The sequence below is a fragment of the Astatotilapia calliptera genome, chromosome 12, assembly GCF_964374335.1.
Source record: "Astatotilapia calliptera chromosome 12, fAstCal68.1, whole genome shotgun sequence".
Taxonomy (NCBI): Eukaryota; Metazoa; Chordata; class Actinopteri; order Cichliformes; family Cichlidae; genus Astatotilapia; species Astatotilapia calliptera.
Genome location: NC_137433.1, coordinates 22132393 through 22153160, shown reverse-complemented (window position 1 = coordinate 22153160; position 20768 = coordinate 22132393). Strand labels below are relative to the sequence as shown.

The window sequence follows — 20768 nt, the reverse complement described above, 5'->3', positions numbered from 1 at the left end:
ACCTCTAATAGTGTTGTGATATAATTAGCAGGGTCTTGGCTTAATACCAGAACATCATCTGTGTACAGGAACAATTTGTGTTCTCTACCTTCCCCAAATACACCTTTAATCTCTGCATTTTCTCTCATTTGAATAGCTAATGGCTCTGAAAAGATGGTAAATAGAAGTGGACCTAAATTACATCCTTGACGTGTTGATCTAGAAATACTCAAAAAAGGAGAGAGTACCCCATTCGTAAATACAGCTTCTTCTGGCCTCAAATATATGGTTCTAATCCATCTGCAAAAGTTGTCGCCTAATTCAAATTTTTCCAGGGTCCTAAACAGATATCTCCACTCCACCGTATCAAGTCCTTCTGTGCATTTAAATGAGCCAGTGCAGGATTTGTGTCTATTCTTGATAAACCCTACTTGATCTTTATGAATAATTTGTGGTAGAGATGGACCGATCCGATATTACGTATCGGTATCGGTCCGATACTGACCTAAATTACTGGATCGGATATCGGAGAAAAATAAAAAATGTAATCCGATCCATTAAATATCACGAAAGCACCTCACAAAACTTGCAACACGCCGTAACTCGCCTCAGAACGTCGGAGCAGTATGCATCACGTGATAGAGCGGCTGTGGCATGCAGGACCTGTCGGCAGTCTGAATAGCCTGTGGAGCTTCGCTAGCAACCCGGCATTTCATCTCTGACAAAGTTATCCCGAGAGAAGTAAAGCAAGTGTGTAAGTCCATCTCTGAATGTTTGTAAAGCATTCCTGCGTTCTTGCTGCTACTTCAATCATGAAACTGCTTAACGATCAGCTGATCGGCTTTTCTGTTGCGAGTCCGTCTCTCTTGTTTGCTTTTGGCCCACTTTGCACCAGAAAGAGGAAACCAGCGGCTGAACAACAGCAGCACGTTTAAGCTTGATCAGCTGTTGCTAGAATGTATTTAATATTACTTTCTACTTGAGGATCTTTTTCTACATAGCTGACGCTGGTAACTGTGCAGGGGCGGATCTAGCAAAGTTTAGCCAGGGGGGCCGATAGGGCATTAACAGGGAAAAGGGGGCACAAAGACATACTTTTCTTTCTTATTCTCATTTAAAATGTCTAGCTTTTAATAAATAATTATTTGACACCCAAAGTTTTAATTTGATGTAAAATGAATAGAAGTCAATTACTGTATATAGTGACTATTAAGTCTAATATATATACCCTAGTAAGCTATAGTACTTTTTCCTTTGGGAAGGTACCATCTGTGGAGTCTGCAATTTTGTTGAAGAAAGATGTTGAATCTATTTAATATTTCTTGAAAAATAATTGATTTCGGTGCATTTTTTTTTCACACTGCATCAAATTGAGGTTGATTACGTCGATTAAGCATCATGAGGTGGAGCGTGAGGGGTGGTTCCCTATTTTTTATTTATTTATTTTTGTTGTTGCTGGGAGTTGGAACCCTATTAGTTAGGTTGCTTAATATTTATGCTAAGTACTCTTTAAAATACCAGAATAGGGAGGATGGTGTAGGTTTAAGTTTATTAGATTGATCAGTATTGCTGAAGTATGAAATATTTTTTTTTGCATACAGGTATAACAGAATAGCTTTAGTGTAGTTGTTGTTTTAAACTTGAGTATGAACTTATACAAAATGCAGCAAGATATTTAAAAAACAATTTTATTGATTAAAAAACACTGTATCGGATTCATATCGGTATCGGCAGATATCCAAATTTATGATATCGGTATCGGACATAAAAAAGTGGTATCGTGCCATCTCTAATTTGTGGTAGTACAACCTCCAGCCTCATTGTTAATACTTTGGATAGAATTTTGTAATCCACATTTATCAGTCTGTAATTTCCTGGATCCGTTAAATCTTTGTCGCCTTTGGAATTACTGATATTACGGTCAGGGAGCCGTCCATATTCAAAGGCTTCATGTAATACTTAATTAAAAATGGACGTAGCAAATCTCTAAATTTGTGATAAAACTCTGCTGGGAGGCCATCTATTCCTGGTGACTTTCCAGCTTTCATTGCACAGATCCTTCCTTTACTTTGCCTCTGTTAGGGGAGTTTGCAATTTGTCAGAATTGGAATATTCTTAAATGCCTAAGTCAGTCACCTGATCTTATCCCAGTTGAGCATACATTTCACTTGTTGAAGACAAACTTTGAACAGAAAGGCCCACAAACAAACAGCAACTGAAAGCCGCTGCAGTAAAGGCCTGACAGGGCATTAAAAAGGAGGAAGCCCAGCATCTGGTGATGTCCATGAGTTCAAGAACTAGGCTGTCATTGTAAGTAAAGGGTTTTTTAATCAAGTATTAGAAATTGACATTTTATTTTGAGTTATTTAATTTTTGTCAATTACTTTGAATCCCCTGAAATTAAGGAATTGTGTTAAAAATGCTTTAGCTCCTCACATTTTTATGCAATCTTTTGCAATCTTTCAGTCACTTTAATTTTAAAACTGTGTAATTTTAAAACTGTGTATATACTATATATTTTGTGTATTTATTATGTCACTCTTATTGCCTGTTTATGCCCTGTCCTTATCTTCAACGTCATGCTGCTCTGTTGTATCTTAATTGCCCCCTGGGGATAAATAGTCTTTCTGATTTTCCATTCAACCCACTGAATTAAAGCTGAAAATCTGCACTTTAATTGCATCTGAGTTGTTTCATTAACAACTCAGCTTTGTCTCAGTCTTGCACTTTGGGTCCTCACTCTGCTTGCCACACATAGTTTATTATGACAGAACATTGCAAACAGTAACCTGGACCCAGCCGACTTGGTGAGGGCTCAGCAGTGTTTGAATGGTTCTTTTCTAAAAGAAAAGAAGAGGTGGGAGGCTTTAAGCGCCCCAGATAAATAATTCCTATATTATGGGATTTGCTTGTGTATTTGAGGACGTTGAAGATGCCAAACGCCTGCAGCAGCGTAGGTTCCCCTTCCCCATCATCTGGTAATGAGAGTGGGCAGTCTCTTCTTCACACCAGCTGCTCACTTGCCGGTCTTATCATGTCTGCTCTCCTCTACTACTGCCAACTGTATCCTGCTCTAAGCAAAAGGTTCTCTCAGCGGGAGAAGACTGGGTGTAAGGCTAAGTTCTGCAGCTTCACCCTGGTACAGTCTATCCTCTTGGTCCTGGGAATTCCAGAGTCTGCGCTAGACAGCCCCGCCGGCTCGATGATTTCCAGCACTCCTGCCTCAGCCACGGCAGACTGCTCGTTGGATTATCTGCTCCCCTGCTCATCGAAGGTTCCTATCCAGTGTTTGTCAAAGAGTCACTGCTTCAGCACTCCAGTCCCCCTTTTCCCAAAGGAAGCAACAATAAACTTTCTTGTTGTGTTCCAGACTCAGCAGATAATTAAATTTCCTGTTTTGTTTTAGAGTTGTTAAAAACGAATCCTTTTTGTTATGTTTCTGAGACAAGAACTGTGTTTTCTGTTCCTGAGTCGGCATTCCCTGGCTTGGCCTGTATATTTCTGACAGTTCAATCAAGAACTCTGTACCATGCTTCTGAGCTTGACAATTTAAGAGTTCTTTGTTTCTCGCAGTCTGTACGTTTTAAAAACTGTTACATCACCCCCGGAGACTCAGTGTTGTTTGTGTTTGTGTCTCCAAAGAGTGTTGCATCACCTGTTGCCAACCCAGAGTCTACTCTCCCACCTGCTCCAGTTAAGGGTTTTCAGGGAATAATGTTAAATGTTGAGTTTACATGACATATCATCCAGTCTGTGATTAAAGTGCTGGTTGGGTTGTCTTACATTTTGAGAAAAGCCAGTTGTAATCATAGATTTAAAAAAAAGAAAAGACAGAAAGAAAAGCTTTGTTGAGGCTGTAATTATATGGTAATTATAATTATTTCACCTGAAGGGCCAGGTGTAAGGGCCAGGTGGATGATAACAACAAAACTTGCTTTTGAGTTTTCCAACTAGGGCGGACCAGTCTAAGAGTGAGGCTTTCAAAAGAAATGAAACTCAGTGTCTATGGTTGATTAATAAACAGGAGTGGAAGCTACTCCTGCTCAGCTTGTTTTTTATTAAGAAATAAAGAGTAAGTATGATTTGGGGTTTTTGATTTATTAAAACATAGTCACCCTGTTGTAACCAAGTTTCTGTAAGGCAAAATAAATCACTACACTACTTACTAGCAGGGACTGAGAAGAGAGAGGCCTAATAGCATATATTTTCATTGCTATACAGATGATACCCAGCTCTACTGACATATACATACATATATATCAATGAAGCCAGATAGCACACCAACTAGCTAAACTGCAGGAATGTCTTAAAGACATAAAGACCTGGATGACTAAACTCTCTGAAGAGCCTTCAGTTGATCCAAAATGCTGCAGCAAGAGTACTGACAGGAACTAGAAAAGAGCATATTTCTATATTGCCTTCTCCTTTCTCTGTTTAATCCGTAATCAAATTTAAAATCCTGTTCCTCACATACAAGGTGTTGAATAATCATTCCCCATCTTAATGACCCTATTGTACTGTATCACCCCAGACAAGCTCTTCATTCTCAGACTGCTTCTTTACTTGTGGTTCATAGAGCATTTAAAAGTAGAATGGGAGGCACAGCCTTCTTCAGCTTTCAGGCCCCTCTTCTGTAGAACCAGCTCTCAGTTTGGATTCAGGACACAGACGCCGTCTCTGCTGTTAAGATTACACTTAAACTTTGATAAAGTGTATGGTTAGGGCTGGATGAGGTGACGCTGAATCCCCCCATAATTACACTGCCATAGGTGTTGGCTTCTAGGGGATTCCTATGATGCATTGAGTGTTTCTCACATTTCTCAATCACTAGGTGTTCATACACCTCTCTGCATTTGATTATTAGTTAGTAAACAATGAATAAATATTACCTACTCTGTTATTAGTAATTATGCCACAAACATCAAAGACAAATTCTTACATGTTTGAAACAGAATCATGTAAGGATTTGTTTTAGAATAATCTCCAGTTGGACCTAACAACATAAAAAAACTAAAGACCATGAGTTATTGTTTTTACCTGTCCCAGTTTCTCCAGTAATGTACAGCATTTATGTTTGATAAATAATCAAAAAATGAAAGTTAATTTCTAAATTTCTCACCCTTTTATTCTACTTTAAAAAAAATAGTGGTTTACATTTTAAAACACTCACCAAAAAACCTGATCTCATGGAAATTCATATTAATTTGGTTTTATATATTTTTTCTCATTAATGCAGTTGTACTGTGTATTTTTCCAGCACATGTATTTGTTTCTGTTTTGTGTGCAGTCAGTCAGGTTGAGTCATTTTATTACTTAATTTACAGTCCCTATTCCCGTAGCAACATTTCTACGCAGTTTGTTATGCTTGGAGAGTTAAGTGGCTTCACAATAAAAAGACAATCCTCTGAAAATGGTTGGGTACAAGGCCTGGATTGAAAATGAGTGAAAAAGCAACCAGTGTCCAAAGAAATCTTTAAAAGACGTTGAGAAATCCTCAAGAGCTCTAAGTGGCTCCTTGGAAGCAAAATATAAACAAATCAGGGTGGATTAAGACAGTAATAAATAGAAAACACTGGTTATTGTAAGTACTGTTACTTTCCCAGCATCCCCTTAATCTGAAGCATGTTATGACCCACCCATATCACATAAAATGAATTGCTGTGATGTGTTATAAAAACTTTTTAAGACACAAAACTAGATTATTTAAAGAACATTTGAAACACATTTACTCTTCCCGGCTCATCTCTCTGCAGGACCTTTCAGAAGACCACGTGTATTACAACCCAGCCTCTAATACAGAAAATACACACTGTGTTTTATATAAGTCGTTTCTGCCAGTCAGGAGAAGACAAACTAAAGGATTCCGATTATGCTACTTTGACCTCAGACCTTTTGCTAAATTGATGTAAACAGTGTCCACTTGAACCACATATTCAGTTTATGTTCAAACAATCACATCAATATGAGTTGTTGTTTTTTTTAAAAGTTACATTATTCAAAACATATGTACTTTTATCCAGCATCAGCCCATCAAAATGATGCCTCCTCTTCCAGAGATGTACAGATTAATAAACACTGAGACAAACTCAGCAACTGGATATTTACAATGTTCCAATATGTGAGACCTTTGCCTTTAAATAAATTACATGTTCAGAGCAACATCCATGCAAGCTTGAGGGCTAGCAATGAATTGGGAGTCCTGTATGATCAGGAGAGTGGCGACAACAGCCAAGTTTGGCACTACATGGAATCCATCCCACGTGAGAACGAGGAGGAAAAGCCGAGGCCCATTCCTCTCTGAGTGTGCGTCTGAGAGCGAGCCATCTCATACTGAACATCGAGGTTCCTAAACATCTCCTCCTGCTTCTGAAGTGTCTTCATCCCATCATCGTTCAGTGGTTTGGCAGCTTCCACATCATCATCGCCCTGCAGAGGCAAAACATTTGGTTTAAATTTGACAAGTTGTAGCTTAACAAAAAGAAAAAGAAAAAGAAAAAAAAAGTTGCAAGTTGTGGATTTGGTACAAAAAGCTGATAAAATTAACAGCTCTACTTACTTTAATACCCATCAGTTTGCGAAATTTAACATTTTGGTCCTTGTTTCCAAAGTTAAGCTTCTCCCACAACTCGGCTGTTTGGGACTTCTCCTTAGAAAAGAAAAGAAAAGAACCCCCAAAACAAAGTCAAAAGAAAACATGATAAATATGGCATCTTTTCAAAAGTTAAAGAAGAAGAAAATAAATAAATAAACCAGCTCTTACCCCATCCTTCTTTCCCTGCCATAGCATTTTCCTCTTCTTCTCCTGCTCTGCAAACTTCGTGGGGTTTACAGCAGATGGGTTATAGTAGCTGGGAACAGCAATACCAGTCTCTGCCAGCGTCTTTGCTTGTAGGGCTGCCATCTGTGCTGCCATGGCGATCTGAGGTGTGACCTGCGTCCCAGAGGCCAGGAGAGCCGCGACGTTGAGGGCGGGGTTTGAGACAGCTGCTGCAGCAGCTGCTGCTGGCAGGAAAAAAAACCAAAACAAAAAGAAAAGAAAAAAAAACAAAACAAAACACAGACCATCCTGATGAACTGAATCTTGACTCGTATGTATAATTGTAGGGTCTACCTTACAATATAAATCGCCTTGAGGCGACTGTTGTTGTGATTTGGCACTATATAAATAAAATTGAATAAAATTGATTCAGGCGCTAAAGTTTCTACTTTGTGCACAGTTAGCACTTCTCACCTGCAGCGATCTCCTGTTGTTGCTGCTGCTGTTTCTCAAACATTTCCTTCTCCTTCTGCTCCTGCAGTTTCTTTGCTCTCTCCAGCCTGGAAAGAAGAGTGGAGACCATTTTGGGTTAAATGAACAAAAGATCTTGACCTACACGTAAACCATAATGGTAAAAAGACACCAGGATACTTTTCCAACTTAGAGCCATACTGTACACCACTAGAGGGAGTGTTGATGCTACCAAAAAGGCCAGTGTGTTTAACCAGGGGCTCCATTTGCCTAACAAATAATAGATTCCCAGTTTAATCTCAGGAGGAGACACAATTCGCTTTAGGGTTGCATCAGGAACTTAAGGAGCTGGTCTCACTTAATGAATTTAATCCTATTTACAGATTTTTTTTTAATTTTATTTAATTTAATAACTGTACAGTACACTCTTTATAGTAACCATTGTCCTTTATGTAAATATTAGGGGTGCAACGATATTCGTATCGATATTGAACCGTTCGATACAGTGCTTTCGGTTCGGTACGCATATGTATCGAACAATACAACATTTGTAATTTATTTTATCAACTTTCCTTCTGACGATGCTGTCTGTGTTGAGCGCTCAGTGAATCTGTGTTCGACTACTCCGCCTAGGCTGCACTGTCGAGCGCAGATCCACTGAGCGCTCAACACAGATAGCATAGTCAGAAGGAAGAGCGCAGGGCAAGCTAGCAAGACAGAAGTTAAGCTCTCCTTGCAACATGGACCTCCCCCACCCTCATTCAGATCTGGCGTTTGGAATTATTTTGGTTTTCATGTGACGTATGACCCTGAAGGTAAGCGAGTCATGGACTAAAGTAAAACAGTATGTTGGATGTGCCATGCAATGCTCAATTACATGGGTGGGAACTAGTGTGTTAGCGCAGTTAGCTCGTTAACGTGTTGGCTGTCTAGCCCCATGCACGGGGCAATCGGCGGTAGCTCGTTAACGGAGATTTGCCGTGTTGTGGCGTTAAGGTCATTTCAACGAGATTAACCTGAAAGCACTAGTGGGAACACAACGAATATGACTGCACATTTACACCGACATCATCCTAGTGCAAAGACCAAAACAACAAGCATGCTACTAACTTTAGCCGAGTCATTTAGACAGCTGTTAGCACATGATTCTCCTTATGCTGCTGAGAATATAGCCCAGAAGAAGCGGATAGTATAGCTTTTATTTTGGAAAGAGCCATTTCTCTGTAATAAACTCTCTTTTCCAAAGATGAGTGATTCCTCAATCAGATACAGGGCTCGCAATATCGCTAGCCCGACGTCCCGGGGCTAGCGATTTTTTCAGTCGGGCTACCAAAATCTATCTCTTCCCTGCCCGTCGGGCTATTGTAGGAAAAATATATGTCAATGCTTTTGCATTCTTTCAGAAATGTAGCTGGGTAATTATGTCATTGGCATCGGTGAGCCACTGTCAATATGTGACATATTGAAGTCGCGTTTGAATTTGCGCTTGTTTTTTTGCTTTCACTTTGCAATCGTGCGAACTGTGTATAGAGAGCGACAGCACTGATTGGTGAGTGATGATAATTTGTGCACCAATTCCTCTGACATCGTCTTATCAATCGTTAGCTTACTACGCAAACATGACAAGTGAAATCTCCCGCAGCTTAAACATGTGAGAGGTTGATCGCGCAGAGAATCGCTGAGCTTATGTGAGTGCGTGTGTAAAAGCAGCAGGATATATATTTTAGTTCTGCTGAGTAGGGCTGAACGATTATGGAAAATAATCTAATTGCGATTTTTTGCCCCAATATTGCGATTGCGATGCGATATGCGATTATTTTTTAAGGTCTTTGTCTTCTGTATTATTAAACAAAGACAAGCAATACATCATATAGTATGGCCAATACTATATTACATTAATTTTAAACTGTTCTTTCCTGGAAGACAGACCTCTGTTATGATGACATGAGGTGATGCATGAATTGATGACTGACATTTTTATTTAACTTCTTCAATCACAACAGTATATTTGAACATACACAATAGTTTATTTTTAGCTTACAAACATCTGAGCATAAAGTGCTGACAAGGAACCCTGGTGTAAACATTAAAATGAAAGTCAGTACAATGTGCAGATTGCAGAAATATACATAAAAAAAAAAAATCAGTGGCTTTACCACACTCAGTTTTTCGACATCTGTGAACTACTAGACAGTCATTCAATTAAAAAATAATATTAAATAAATAAAACTAATAAATAAAAAATACACACATCTTACTGATCTCTGCAGTCAGTAACATTACACATAAAGTGCAAACATAATAGCAATTGTATAAACACACACACAAACACGCCTTTAAAATTTAAAGGCGTGAAATTGGACGGTCTAGTTCTGATTAGCGTCACCGCTGTCTCGGTGGAGTTTAATAAACTCGGCCGTCTGCTTCTTGCTATCTAAAATATAACCAGACACTGGTGTAAATTCTCGACTGTCTCATACTTCTGTTTAATAAGTTTTCTGTTTGACGTTTAGTCAGCTGTGTGAAAACCAAGGAGGAACCCACCCGGGGGATTAATAAAGTTTTATTTTATCTAATCTAATAACTTTAATCTCAGCCAAACCGATTTACTCACGAACAAACAAAACACTGAAAAAAGCCCAACAATAACATTTTTAGGTTGTCTAAGTGACTTATATATTACGTTTAACCCGAGCAGCGAAACTCCGCGGTGATCTGAAAATGATGTGCCGGGAGTTGTGCCGTTCTCGGCCGCATCAGTAATCCTCGAGCTCCCGGCTAGCTGTCGAGCTGGTGGGTAGCAGACGCCTCTGAAAACGTCGAAGCACTTTTGCAAATATGGGATATCTTGATAAACCGAGCAGATATTTGATGTTTACACAACTACTTTCTCGCCTGAAAATATGTTAAAAGTTTATTTTGTGACCCAGAAAGATTAGTATGAGTAATTTTAAAACTTAGTAGCGGCCGCCATTGCTGGAAACTGGAGTTTGGCTGGGCCGCGCTATGAATTCTGGGATATGGTAGTAATTTGGACAGCTTTATAATCGCAGTATAATCGCAGCCTTTGCGGTTAGAAAATTGCACTTGATCATGTCGCGATATTATCGCAAATGCGATATATCGTTCAGCCCTACTGCTGAGCCAAATAAGACAGGTCAGGGTGAAGAAGTGACAGCCAAAGAAAAGCTTACCGTGACACCAAAGTATCGAACCGAACCGTGAATTTTGTGTATCGTTGCACCCCTAGTAAATATGTAAGAAAAATTGTGTATGTTTCTGTTCTGTGTCCTGTTTGTTGTATATGTGTCTTTCTGGCTGCTGTTACAACCAAATTTCCCCTTGTGGGACAATTAAAGGATTATTCTATTCTATTCTAGATAATGTAACTACCTTTGAGTTTCTGCATATCAAACTCCATCATGACCCAGCAAGATTTAAACTCCATTTAATGTCTTCCTGCACATCTGATAGTGATCTGATGAAGCTAAAGCTTCTCTAAGCTCACTTTCTGCTACCAAAGTTAGCGCCTTTTGTTGGAACCATGAATGCTGAAACCAGCCATCATCATTTTAGACTTTTATGAACAACATTAGTAAAAAGTGCAACATGAATGAGAAGCTTGACTGTAACCACAAACTGCGATATTAAACTTGCACCTGAGATTCAGTAACAAAAGCCTTACTTATTGGGCTGCGCTTTAAATCTATTTTTTTTTTAATCACAGGTTTAAAGCCAAACATCAAAGGTCTACATTTCCCGTCAGCCGTTTTCTTACCTTCTTGCTAGGGCCTCTTGAGCATCCATGGCTGTGTTTCGGCCTCGGAAGGCGGGTGGACTAGGAGTCCTACTTCGGCTCTTCCTGCGCACCTTTTCAGTCCTTTTCTTATGCTCCCTGGAGATAGAAAACAAACCAAAAACAAAGTCAGCCAACTAACATACTCTTAACCCTTTAAGACTTAGCAAAGAACCAAGTCTGCCAGAGCTTATCTTTATATTTTTACATGCTGGAGAATTTCAAGTTGCTATACATCAATACAACCATTATAGCCCAAATCTTAATAATATGTATGCAATAAGTGCATAGTAACTGCATAAATTGCAAAAAAAGTGCAATAAACTACAAAAAAATTTAATTTATATATATTTTTTAAATAAACATTTCTAGTTAGAGAAATTTAAGAGGTTTATCCCTCAAAACTGTAAATACAAAAAGTTGCACAAAATAGTTTCCCACCACAGGAAATTTATTTTGAGTATCTTCATAGTTTTATTTTTGAGATACACCAATTTTTACATACTGCAGGAAAAACGTAAATATATATTATAATGCAAATTTGCAAAAAACAAACCAAAACTATTTCCAGCAGTGCAATTTGAGTTCTAAGCATCCCGGAAACTATACAGAAAAGCATAAAGTTAAACATGACTTTTAAAAACACCAGTTTTATGCAAAGCTATATGTGGATGGAAACTGTGACCTAGAGCAAGCTGATGGCATAAGATGTAAGTACAACTCCCCCGTTTCATATGCAAAAAAAAATAAAAAATATTGCGCTAGCAGTTCTACAGGGATTTAAAAATAGTTACGCAAAACGGAGCGTGCCCGCTCCGACCGGTCTTAAAGGGTTAATGACATGTAAAATCTAAGACAAAAGTTCAAAAGCACTTCATTGGCATAAGAAACGGCGCGATTTCAGCTGAGCCCACCTGCTCTTACTGCGACTTCTGCTATGGTGACGATGTTTGGTCCTTGAACCCGAGCGAGACCTGGCCTTCTTCTTCTTGTCTCGGCTGCGTGATCTTGATCGCCGCTTGTCCCTACTTCTGCTGTGATGCCGTCTGAAAGCAACATTAATGACATGAAACAAATGCAGGCATTTCTGTATTTCTTGGCACGTTTTTCTTCTCAAAGTTTGATAAATGACTCAGGTCATCCAGAAGCTACAGCTAGCAATTCTAATCAATTTGCATTTTTCTTTGTCATAAGTATGGAGACCTGCTGCAGTCTTACTTTACTGAGCAGACTGACCTCTCTCTGGAGTGTGACCTGGACATGCTCCGGCCCTTTGAAGACTTCCTGTCCTTGCGCCTGGAACGTTCCTCTCCGTTCTCTGCCGAAAGTCTCTCTTGGTCTTGCGGTTCATCTGTTTTTCTGTGTGATTTTGATGGCTTCTCAGAGTCCCTCTTTCGTGCCTGTTTTAAGAAGAAGTTGTCTCTTTCAGGAAAATAGTGCAACAAAAAGAGTTAGTACCATGGCTTAGACCATAAGGTATGTAATAAAATTGACAAGCTGAATAAAACCTTGTCATTTCAAACCCACTTCCATAAAAATTACAGAATGTCATTCTTAGAGAACTTAGAGAAGTGTAAGTGTGGGCAAACAGGGACCAGCAAGTTGTCATTTTATTCAATAAGCTAGGAGGAGGAAACACTTTAAGGAGATTTTTTCCCCCCAATTTGATGACAAAAACTGAGCGCAAACCAAATTAGTTTGTGCCCGCTGAAAGGCTGATGTAGGTTCGGGCATCCAACTTACTCCTTACACCCACACATTTGATCGTGTTTGGATTCAATTTCAGTTTAATTAGATTAATTATGCCCATCCCCAGCTGCAAGAGATGCAACAGTTAATCCAATTTTCTACTCATAATGTGTGACAAAGAGGAGTTTGAATGGCAGATAGTTACCTGTCCCAGTAGTAGGCATATTATTTTGCTATGTCAGCAGGGTCTTCTGTTCAGTCTCTTCGTGCATTAGCACGCTGAGTATGATTTATTGTAGAAATGTTATCATGTGATCTCCACACAGGATTTAACAAAAAATAAAAAGGAGAAAAACTAGTCTTCACCATTTACAATGGTTACAAACAATGACAGATCACCAAGGACAAAAGCTTCCTTTGAGAAATCAGAGCACAACGAGGGTAAGAAAAGAAAAGAAAAAAAAAAAGACCCTTTCCACGTGAGCAAGCCCATCGCCATTTATTTCACTTCTTAATTTTGGCTATTATAATTTGTTTGACCTAAGAAAACATACTCACCTTGACTTACAACTAACAAGGAATATAACTTAGGGTCCTTAAAATCACATCAAATGCGTTTCTAACTATAGAAACAAAGATATTAATTACCTCTTTGCTCCTGCTGCGACTGCGTCTGTACTTTCTGTCACCTGTAAAAGCAGAGCATATTTCAGATTAAATTTGTTAGTCTGACAAGATGATCAAGCCAGATGAAGCCAGTGTGTAAAGTAGACCAGATTTCACATGTGTGATTAACTCTTAGCAAATTTGGTAATGTTGAGACTAAATTGCCCACCACTACTAGGGATCATCAGAAACTTTAGTTTATTGTTTTTGTTTTGTGCTTCCAATCTTTTTTTGTCTAGGTTACCTCTAAACTGGGAATGTAACAAAATTTTGTATTATAGCTCGAACATATGTGACATTTTTTTGTGCCATTTGTGAACTGAATACTAACGTTTTCGGTCCCTGGAGCGTGACCTTGACCGTGAATGGTGGTGTTTGGAGCTTTTGGGGGACTTTGATGACTCCATATGTCTTTTTCTGTGATGAACTGGGGAGCCAGATCTGGTCAAGTCAACAGAGTCGTTGTCACTCACCTGAAACAAACATGCAAAATCACAACAGGAACTAATTAGTGAAGTTCTTTGGAGTTAAGTAAATTTTATACATCTAAAGAACTGTTATCTACTATAACTCATGGCCTATGAGTAAAACTGATCAGGTGTTTGTTGAGTAGTAAAATGCATGTGGTTTTGGCTTTTCACTAAAGTAAAAAACAAAACAGTAGAACTGTAATACAATAAAAGCACTTGATTACATAGGTAACTACCCTCAAAAGCCTATTTGGAGCCATTAAAAACCCCTTAAAGTACAGCCCGGATTTTCTGTGATACTCAAAACATGCACAGGATGATCTGGACAGACAAATAGAGCTTCTGTCTAATGTATTAACGCCAATAAATACATTAGACATTGATTACGCATGTAAGCAACACCAGTGTGCATAAAGTTGCCTTAATTAACAAAGATTTCCCTGTTATTCTGAAGGTTTTCGATAATCAAAATATGTATGTCGCAGACATTAATGCAGTTGCAGTAAGGAGGGAATGTAAGGCTGTGTAGTCCACAGGCACAACGTTATTTTTATTTTATGCTTTTTATTCTAAGTATTGCTCAGCATTTATTAACATACTGTAGTACCTATTTAACATCCTTCAATACTAATGCCTTTTATTGTGTGGCTCACGTAGACTAAAACACAGCCGTTTTCAAAGTGCAGTCATTTCAGCAGATGAGACATACCATGGGTCACTGCAGTGTTAATTCATAGTTAGCCATATCAGTCATTTGTGCTACTGTGTTGCTATTGTATTGGATTAAACGTGTGGATTCTAGTGATCACATTAAATGAATAGCTCGAAACCCATCACGTAATCTACGGCAGCCAAATCTCTCCGTTTTCGTTCTTTATGCCTTCACCGCAGTGATATTTGGAGTAATTTTATCGTTAGCTCGACCGCTAAGCTAACACACGCTAGGCGCCATCTTTAAGAGAAAAATATCATGAATACAACCGAAAACTTCCACTAAAATTACGAAGTGGCTATCAAACCCATATACGTACGACATTACAATAACACGACAATACTTACCGACATTATATTGAAGTATAATATTTGTGCCTAAATTCGATTTTCTTGCTGCCTTTGTGAACGAAGACGAAAAGGTAGAGAGGTAGCTTACTGCTGAGGCCCTTTGACTAGCTCAGCTTATCTGATCTGGGTTGCCAGTTGTAGCCTCTTGACTCCCTGATTCAGGTAAATGCCAAACTTAAGAAACGAAATACTACTACTACTACTACTACTACTAATAATAATAATAATAATATACTTTGACTGCAATACAAAAACAAATAGTATAATACTGTAAGACATAATTATTTTATATAGTCATTGGTTATACACCCAGTAAACATTTATTACAAAAACATATAGTCGTATTCTTATAATCGTTTTTGTCTTATTCTTTTTTAACTTGTTGCATTTATTTATTTTGTTGTTATGTTCTTTAAAAAATACACGTTTTTTGTAAAAATGTAAACATGGTCATATGAGTCCTAAAGTTTAAGCATTGCGTCAAATGCGGCCATAAATCACCAAACCTGGCAACACAAAAGACTCGCCGGATATTCCTGCAATGCCCCGCCTCTATATTTGTTAGATTTTATCCTCGAGTTAGCCTTTCAGGCGTCTCTTAATCTCAGGTCAAATTATCTTAAACATTTAAATGAGCCATATTGGATCATAGACACATTGCATTGAACATTTTATAATAGATTACCGAGTGTCGCGTGGGATGCTACTCCTAAACTAACAGAAAGCTCTGGATTTTTACCTTTTACTGTAATGATATTGCATCTGACAGGCAAAACTCTGGGAACAATCACCACAAACAACTCAATCCTAACAACCTGCATCAACCCGCCAAATTCTAAAGCTAAACACGGTGGCGTTATGTCGGCTCTCTCTGCTATAACTGTTTAAGTATTACAGTAAACTGGTGAGTTGCTGTCGGTTATATCTCCTTAATAAAAAAGTAATTCAATTTTTTTGCCTTATATTTTATTGTTATTTGTAAATCTCTGCTAAATAGCTAGCATTGGTATTATAACCTGATTAATGACAGCTTGCGGCTAGGCAAGTTAAGATATCCTCTCCTATATCAGCTCCTGAAAATGGCGCTGTGGAGTGAAGTCGAACTTCTGACCAACGAAGATACAAATACAGTCCGTTTCGATGGTGTGTCCCGGGAGGAAAACAGCAGTGGCCTGTATCAGGTGGACACGTTGGTCAAAGTCTCCAGTGCTAATGAGGTGACTGATGTAAATATTTACCACACACTCATGCCAAGGGGTTTGTGGCAAAGACTCCTGGGCCTGTATTAGTGTTTTAAGCATGGTTTAGTAAACCTGGGTTTTTACAGGTGCAGGCAGATCCTAATCTCACGTCCTCGAGCGGCTCAAACTGGAGTTTTATTGTTGCTGACAGGACAGTCATCCTGTTTGATCAAAGCTATCAGAGCATCCTCCTGCTCCTTAACTTTGGTAAGCATCATTTGTGTGGCTGCATAAAAAGTCAGCCATAAAAATCTCTTTGAAAATCGTTTTGAGGCATCTGTAAAGTATAAATAAATATACATTTTTTAAAAAAAGTATAAATAAACAAAGGTTTTCTTTTCCAGAAACTGATGTGGACGCCATTGACGTGTGCCTGAAGGGAAAGTTTCTGGTAGTTTGTGAAAGAAATGGAAACCTTCATTTGATCTACGTTCCGCAAAAGAGGATCCTCCTAACCCGGGTGTGTGTGGTTGTTTTCATCTTTAAGGCCTTAACTCTTATCCTATCTAATCTTATCTAGTCTCATGCATGTCTGAATAATAAAGCTAAAGTATACAGGACAGTAGCAGCAGTAAAAACTAAACCCTGGTGATGCATTTAGTGTTACATCATTAACATGTTGTGTATCCTCTGAAATTGAAGGCTTTGGTTGAGAAACCAAATGGAGATAAGAAAACCTACTGCTATCTCATCATGGATGAAGACAAGGCATCCTCAGGTGATATGAGAAGAGTGATATATATATATATATATATATATATATATATATATATATATATATATATATATATATATATATATATATATATATATATATATATATATATATATATATATATATATATATATAATGGATGTAGAAGCAGTGCTCTAGCTGCCATGTCAGGTTTATGTTTGCTTGTTTGTTTTTGGGGTTTTTTTCATGTTGTGTGTTTATTATTGGCAGGAATGTACCACATGTTCCTTCTCATTAAGGATGGTTTTTTCCACATTACAAACCTTTCCTTGGCAAAAATTGAGTCAGGTATAAAAACTTGTGTGCCCCACATCTGCTAAGTTTTTTGTTTGTTTGTTTGTTTTTCAAAGCCATTGTTTGATTTCTGTCCTTTGTCATTCCAGCTATTGATAAAATGGATGTCGGAGCTCTAAAGGAGGTAAGTTAAGGTCAAAAGCTCTTTTTATGCACAAGCAAATTTTTTTTCTTTCAGCAACGCAGAAATAGTCACGTATTTCTCTGTTTCAGCTCCAGTCTTTGATCAAGATAGATTTTTACTCCACCAAGGATTACCATGAGGAGGGTTGTAGCACAGCAGTGATGTTCAGTCTGGGCCATGAAGTCCACCTGATGATTGGGGTCAGTGTCTATCAGTGTCAAGTTTCATTAATTTGACTTCCAGCTACAATTCTGAGATAAGTGTTACATGATAAAGGAAGCATATTGAAAGAATTTTAAGAAATGATTGTAACACCTTATAGTGTTTCAGATATGTTTTAGTCATTCTGTCCGGCTGTCTGTATTTCATTTTACTTTTGGTCTCATACCAGCAAAAGTTACACTTTTTAATGGCAAATGACTCAAAATCTTTTCCAAATACTGCAAGTTTAAAACCATTTTTAATGGCAAGTTTACAGTGGACATTTTATTAGGTACACCTTGCTAGGACTGGGTTAGACCCCTGTTGCTATCAGAGCTGCTTGAATTCTTTGCGGCACAGATTCAACAAGGTGCTGGAAACATTCCTCAGAGATCTGGGCCCGTATCCCTAAAGAATCTTTGTGCAAAAAGTGGCTCCTAGCGGCCAAATTCTAAGAAAATTCTCAGAGTCATGACGTTTTCTTAGAATTTCCCCTAAAAGTGACACGACAATCCCAGTTAATATAAAAGCTATTCCTCAAGATTCCTAACGCTTAAAAGGGCTCCTAAGGCAAGATCTGCTAAGAGCAGGGAAGAGGACTTTTAGTGGCTTAGGAGTTCCCCTAAGCAGCTGCACAAAATGGCCAACAGAAGAGGCAGGAGAGATGTCCTGCAAATACTGGATGACAGGGAATTATTGAGACGCTACAGATTGGATCGTGCAGGAATCATGTTTGTGGTGGATCTCCTTAGAGATGCAATTACTTCACCAACTCGACGCCACAACACTATTACACCGGAGACGAAAGTAATCACAACCCTGAGGTATTTGGCAACCGGGAAAATGCAACAATGCAGCAGTGATGACTTGGGTCTGCAATCACAGACATTGCTAAAAGCTGAGCCGTGTTACCCTCGTTAAGACCACACTGGACTTGTAACGTTGTGATTTCTACTTCATTAAGGACAGCCTCTTGAGATAGGCCATCTTGTTTTCAACAGGGTCCATATGGGAGTGAAAGTACAAAATATGTCAGCTAGGATATTAATATGAGCAAATAAGACACGAATCATTATTTGAACAGGGTGTAATGAGTTTAAGTTTTCACATATTTTAGATTCTAATGTTAGGCTATAACCCCTACAGCTTACTATTCATTTTCCAGATATTTTCTTGAATGTGAAATATTATTTACAATTACAGTCAGCATAAGATTAGAGTGTATAATTATGTTTATTGATTTGAGGGTACATCCTTTGCTCATTATCACCAAAAGCTCATTTCCATCAAACTTGTAGGATCAACCAATCACGGCTTTTGAAATGATGACTCATACCTAGCAACGGGGTCAACCACACCTCCTCACTAAGATAGGATTTTCCATCCATTCCTTGCTCAGAGTTCACTGAAAATGTTCTGGAATCACTTCTAAGCTAAAACTCCTGGCAAGGAATTTTTAGGTTAAGTTAGGAGCTCTCTGAGAGGATTCTCAGAATCTTTAGGGATACGGGCCCTGATCTATAGTGACATAATAACATCACACAGTTGCTGAAAATTTGTCAGCTGCATATGCATGATGTGACTTTCTACCGCATATCAAAGGTGCTCAATAGAACTGAGCTCTGGTGAATTGGAGGCCATGTGCGTACACTGAACTCATTGATCCTCATTTAGAAATATGTGCGTGGAAGCATTGTTGTGCTGCACAAAAAAACATTCACATAGGCCATGACTGTGTATATGTCTTTAAATCAGAGTCATTCTAAATCAGTTGCCTCGTGCTCACAGTTTTGTCAGTGCATTTTAAATATTTGATAGTCCTCATATAACATAAAGCAAGCGTTTCATTATATCATGTACAACAATATTTTCATCTTGACAGGGGGATAAAGAAAATGTTTTGACTCACTGGAGGATGGACCCTCATCAAGCTAAGATGTGCTTTGCTCAGACCGTCGACAGGAGCTTAATTCCGGGTAAGTGCTCTTAGTTCCCAAGTTGTTTTGTTTTTTTTGGAAGTAGGGCTGCAACGATTCATTGAGTAACTAGAATAATTAGATTCTGCTTCAATGCTTCATTTAGCACACGGCTCTGTAGGCTGCTGTTGTAATAAACGATGTAAACCTGAACATTTCACCCACATTTGTGACTAAAAACAGACCTGCAAATAGAAACTTATTTCGGAGCAGCGTGTGAATAAAAAGTGACAACATTAAGTTCACACAGTCCCTAGTTTGAAACAGAAACACTGATAACACAGCAGCAGTGATGACGGGCCACCACAGTTTAATGTGGCGCCGGAGTCTGTTTACGGTATACACCGTGAAGAGCAAAGAGGCAGAGCTGTTACCAAGGTGGTGACGCTCAGGTGGGGAGAAAGAAAACGTGTTTCTAGTATCCAAAACAGCAGCACTGTTCCCGTGAACACCATTAAAAACCTTTACTGGGAAAAAGCGAGCAGGAGTACTTCATCAACCTCATCAATAAACTCAGACGTGAAGAAAAGCAAACTTTGCTCCATCCACTGCCGTTTGTTTCACAGAGAGAAATCCATGGTTATATAAGTAAAATGTTGAATCTAATGCTGATTTAAGAAGTGATGATTTTAGGAGCTGTTTTTGTGTCTTTGCAGGTGTAAGGAAGATGGTGGTGGTGGATAACCTTTTGTACATCCTCGACACTGAGGTGAGATCCTGCTTTGTAAAACAGTTCGAACTTTTAGAGGAATCAGAATTTGAGTTTGAAATCTATCCTTGTGTCTCAGGATGTTCTGAGTCTTTGGGATCTGCACTTTCTTGTCATGATTCACTGTTGGCCAGAACTCGCCGTTCACGACTTTCAGCTCACTGCAGAATGTGGCTCTGCCTCCATGGTGGCGTACGTATCACTGTTTTACAACATACTGTAACTGTGAACATGTACTGTTTGTTAAAACAGTTTTGAAAATGTTCATTCACGTGTGTATTACAGCCAAGATAAAGGCAGCATGAAGATGATCATGCTGACAAAGCAAGACAACAGTCAGGTAGAAGTACAAATCAGTTTTAAGAAGCTTTAACGGATGATTTCCCAGAGATCTGCTCTGAACTCGTTATGTTGGGTTTGAATTTTTCAGATCAGCTCACTGCAAATACGATTCCTGCCCTCTATGACTGTTTGCTACTCTCTGGATGTTTCCTTTGTCTCCTGTCTCGTCCACACAAAAATAAACATGGTAAACAGTCAACACAAAGTAAAGCGTTACATTAATTTTGCTGCTGCAATTTCTGTCTGTTGAGATTT

At 38.6% G+C, this 20768-nt stretch overlaps 2 protein-coding genes across 4 annotated transcripts in view; one reads left to right on the top strand and one right to left on the bottom strand.

The window, feature by feature from the left end:
• Positions 1–5082: 5082 nt before the first annotated feature.
• On the bottom strand, positions 5083–15029 carry rsrc2 (arginine/serine-rich coiled-coil 2). Of its 2 annotated transcripts, none has more exons than XM_026188189.2 (10): positions 14888–15029; positions 13690–13831; positions 13341–13381; positions 12240–12403; positions 11918–12049; positions 10986–11102; positions 7211–7296; positions 6740–6978; positions 6536–6625; positions 5083–6405 (listed from the first exon to the last, which is right to left on the bottom strand). In XM_026188189.2, the coding sequence occupies exons 1-10, from the start codon at positions 14891–14893 to the stop codon at positions 6220–6222; spliced, it is 1203 nt and encodes a 400-aa protein (XP_026043974.2). In that variant the 5' UTR covers positions 14894–15029; the 3' UTR covers positions 5083–6219. The 2 variants fall into 2 exon arrangements, with proteins under 2 accessions (XP_026043974.2, XP_026043975.2); XM_026188190.2 differs by having other exon boundaries at positions 6740–6975.
• A 429-nt stretch (positions 15030–15458) lies between these two features.
• The window catches only part of kntc1 (kinetochore associated 1), a 31201-nt gene continuing 25891 nt past the window's right edge, over positions 15459–20768 (top strand). For both annotated transcript variants that reach the window (XM_026187688.2, XM_026187687.2), the window contains exons 1-13: positions 15459–15794; positions 15961–16107; positions 16218–16338; positions 16476–16591; positions 16774–16849; positions 17078–17155; positions 17251–17285; positions 17375–17485; positions 19369–19462; positions 20119–20171; positions 20251–20363; positions 20457–20511; positions 20602–20700. In XM_026187688.2, coding sequence (XP_026043473.2) covers positions 15970–16107; positions 16218–16338; positions 16476–16591; positions 16774–16849; positions 17078–17155; positions 17251–17285; positions 17375–17485; positions 19369–19462; positions 20119–20171; positions 20251–20363; positions 20457–20511; positions 20602–20700 — 1089 coding nt within the window. In that variant the 5' untranslated portion in view covers positions 15459–15794; positions 15961–15969. The remainder of the gene's footprint in view (positions 15795–15960; positions 16108–16217; positions 16339–16475; positions 16592–16773; positions 16850–17077; positions 17156–17250; positions 17286–17374; positions 17486–19368; positions 19463–20118; positions 20172–20250; positions 20364–20456; positions 20512–20601; positions 20701–20768) is intronic.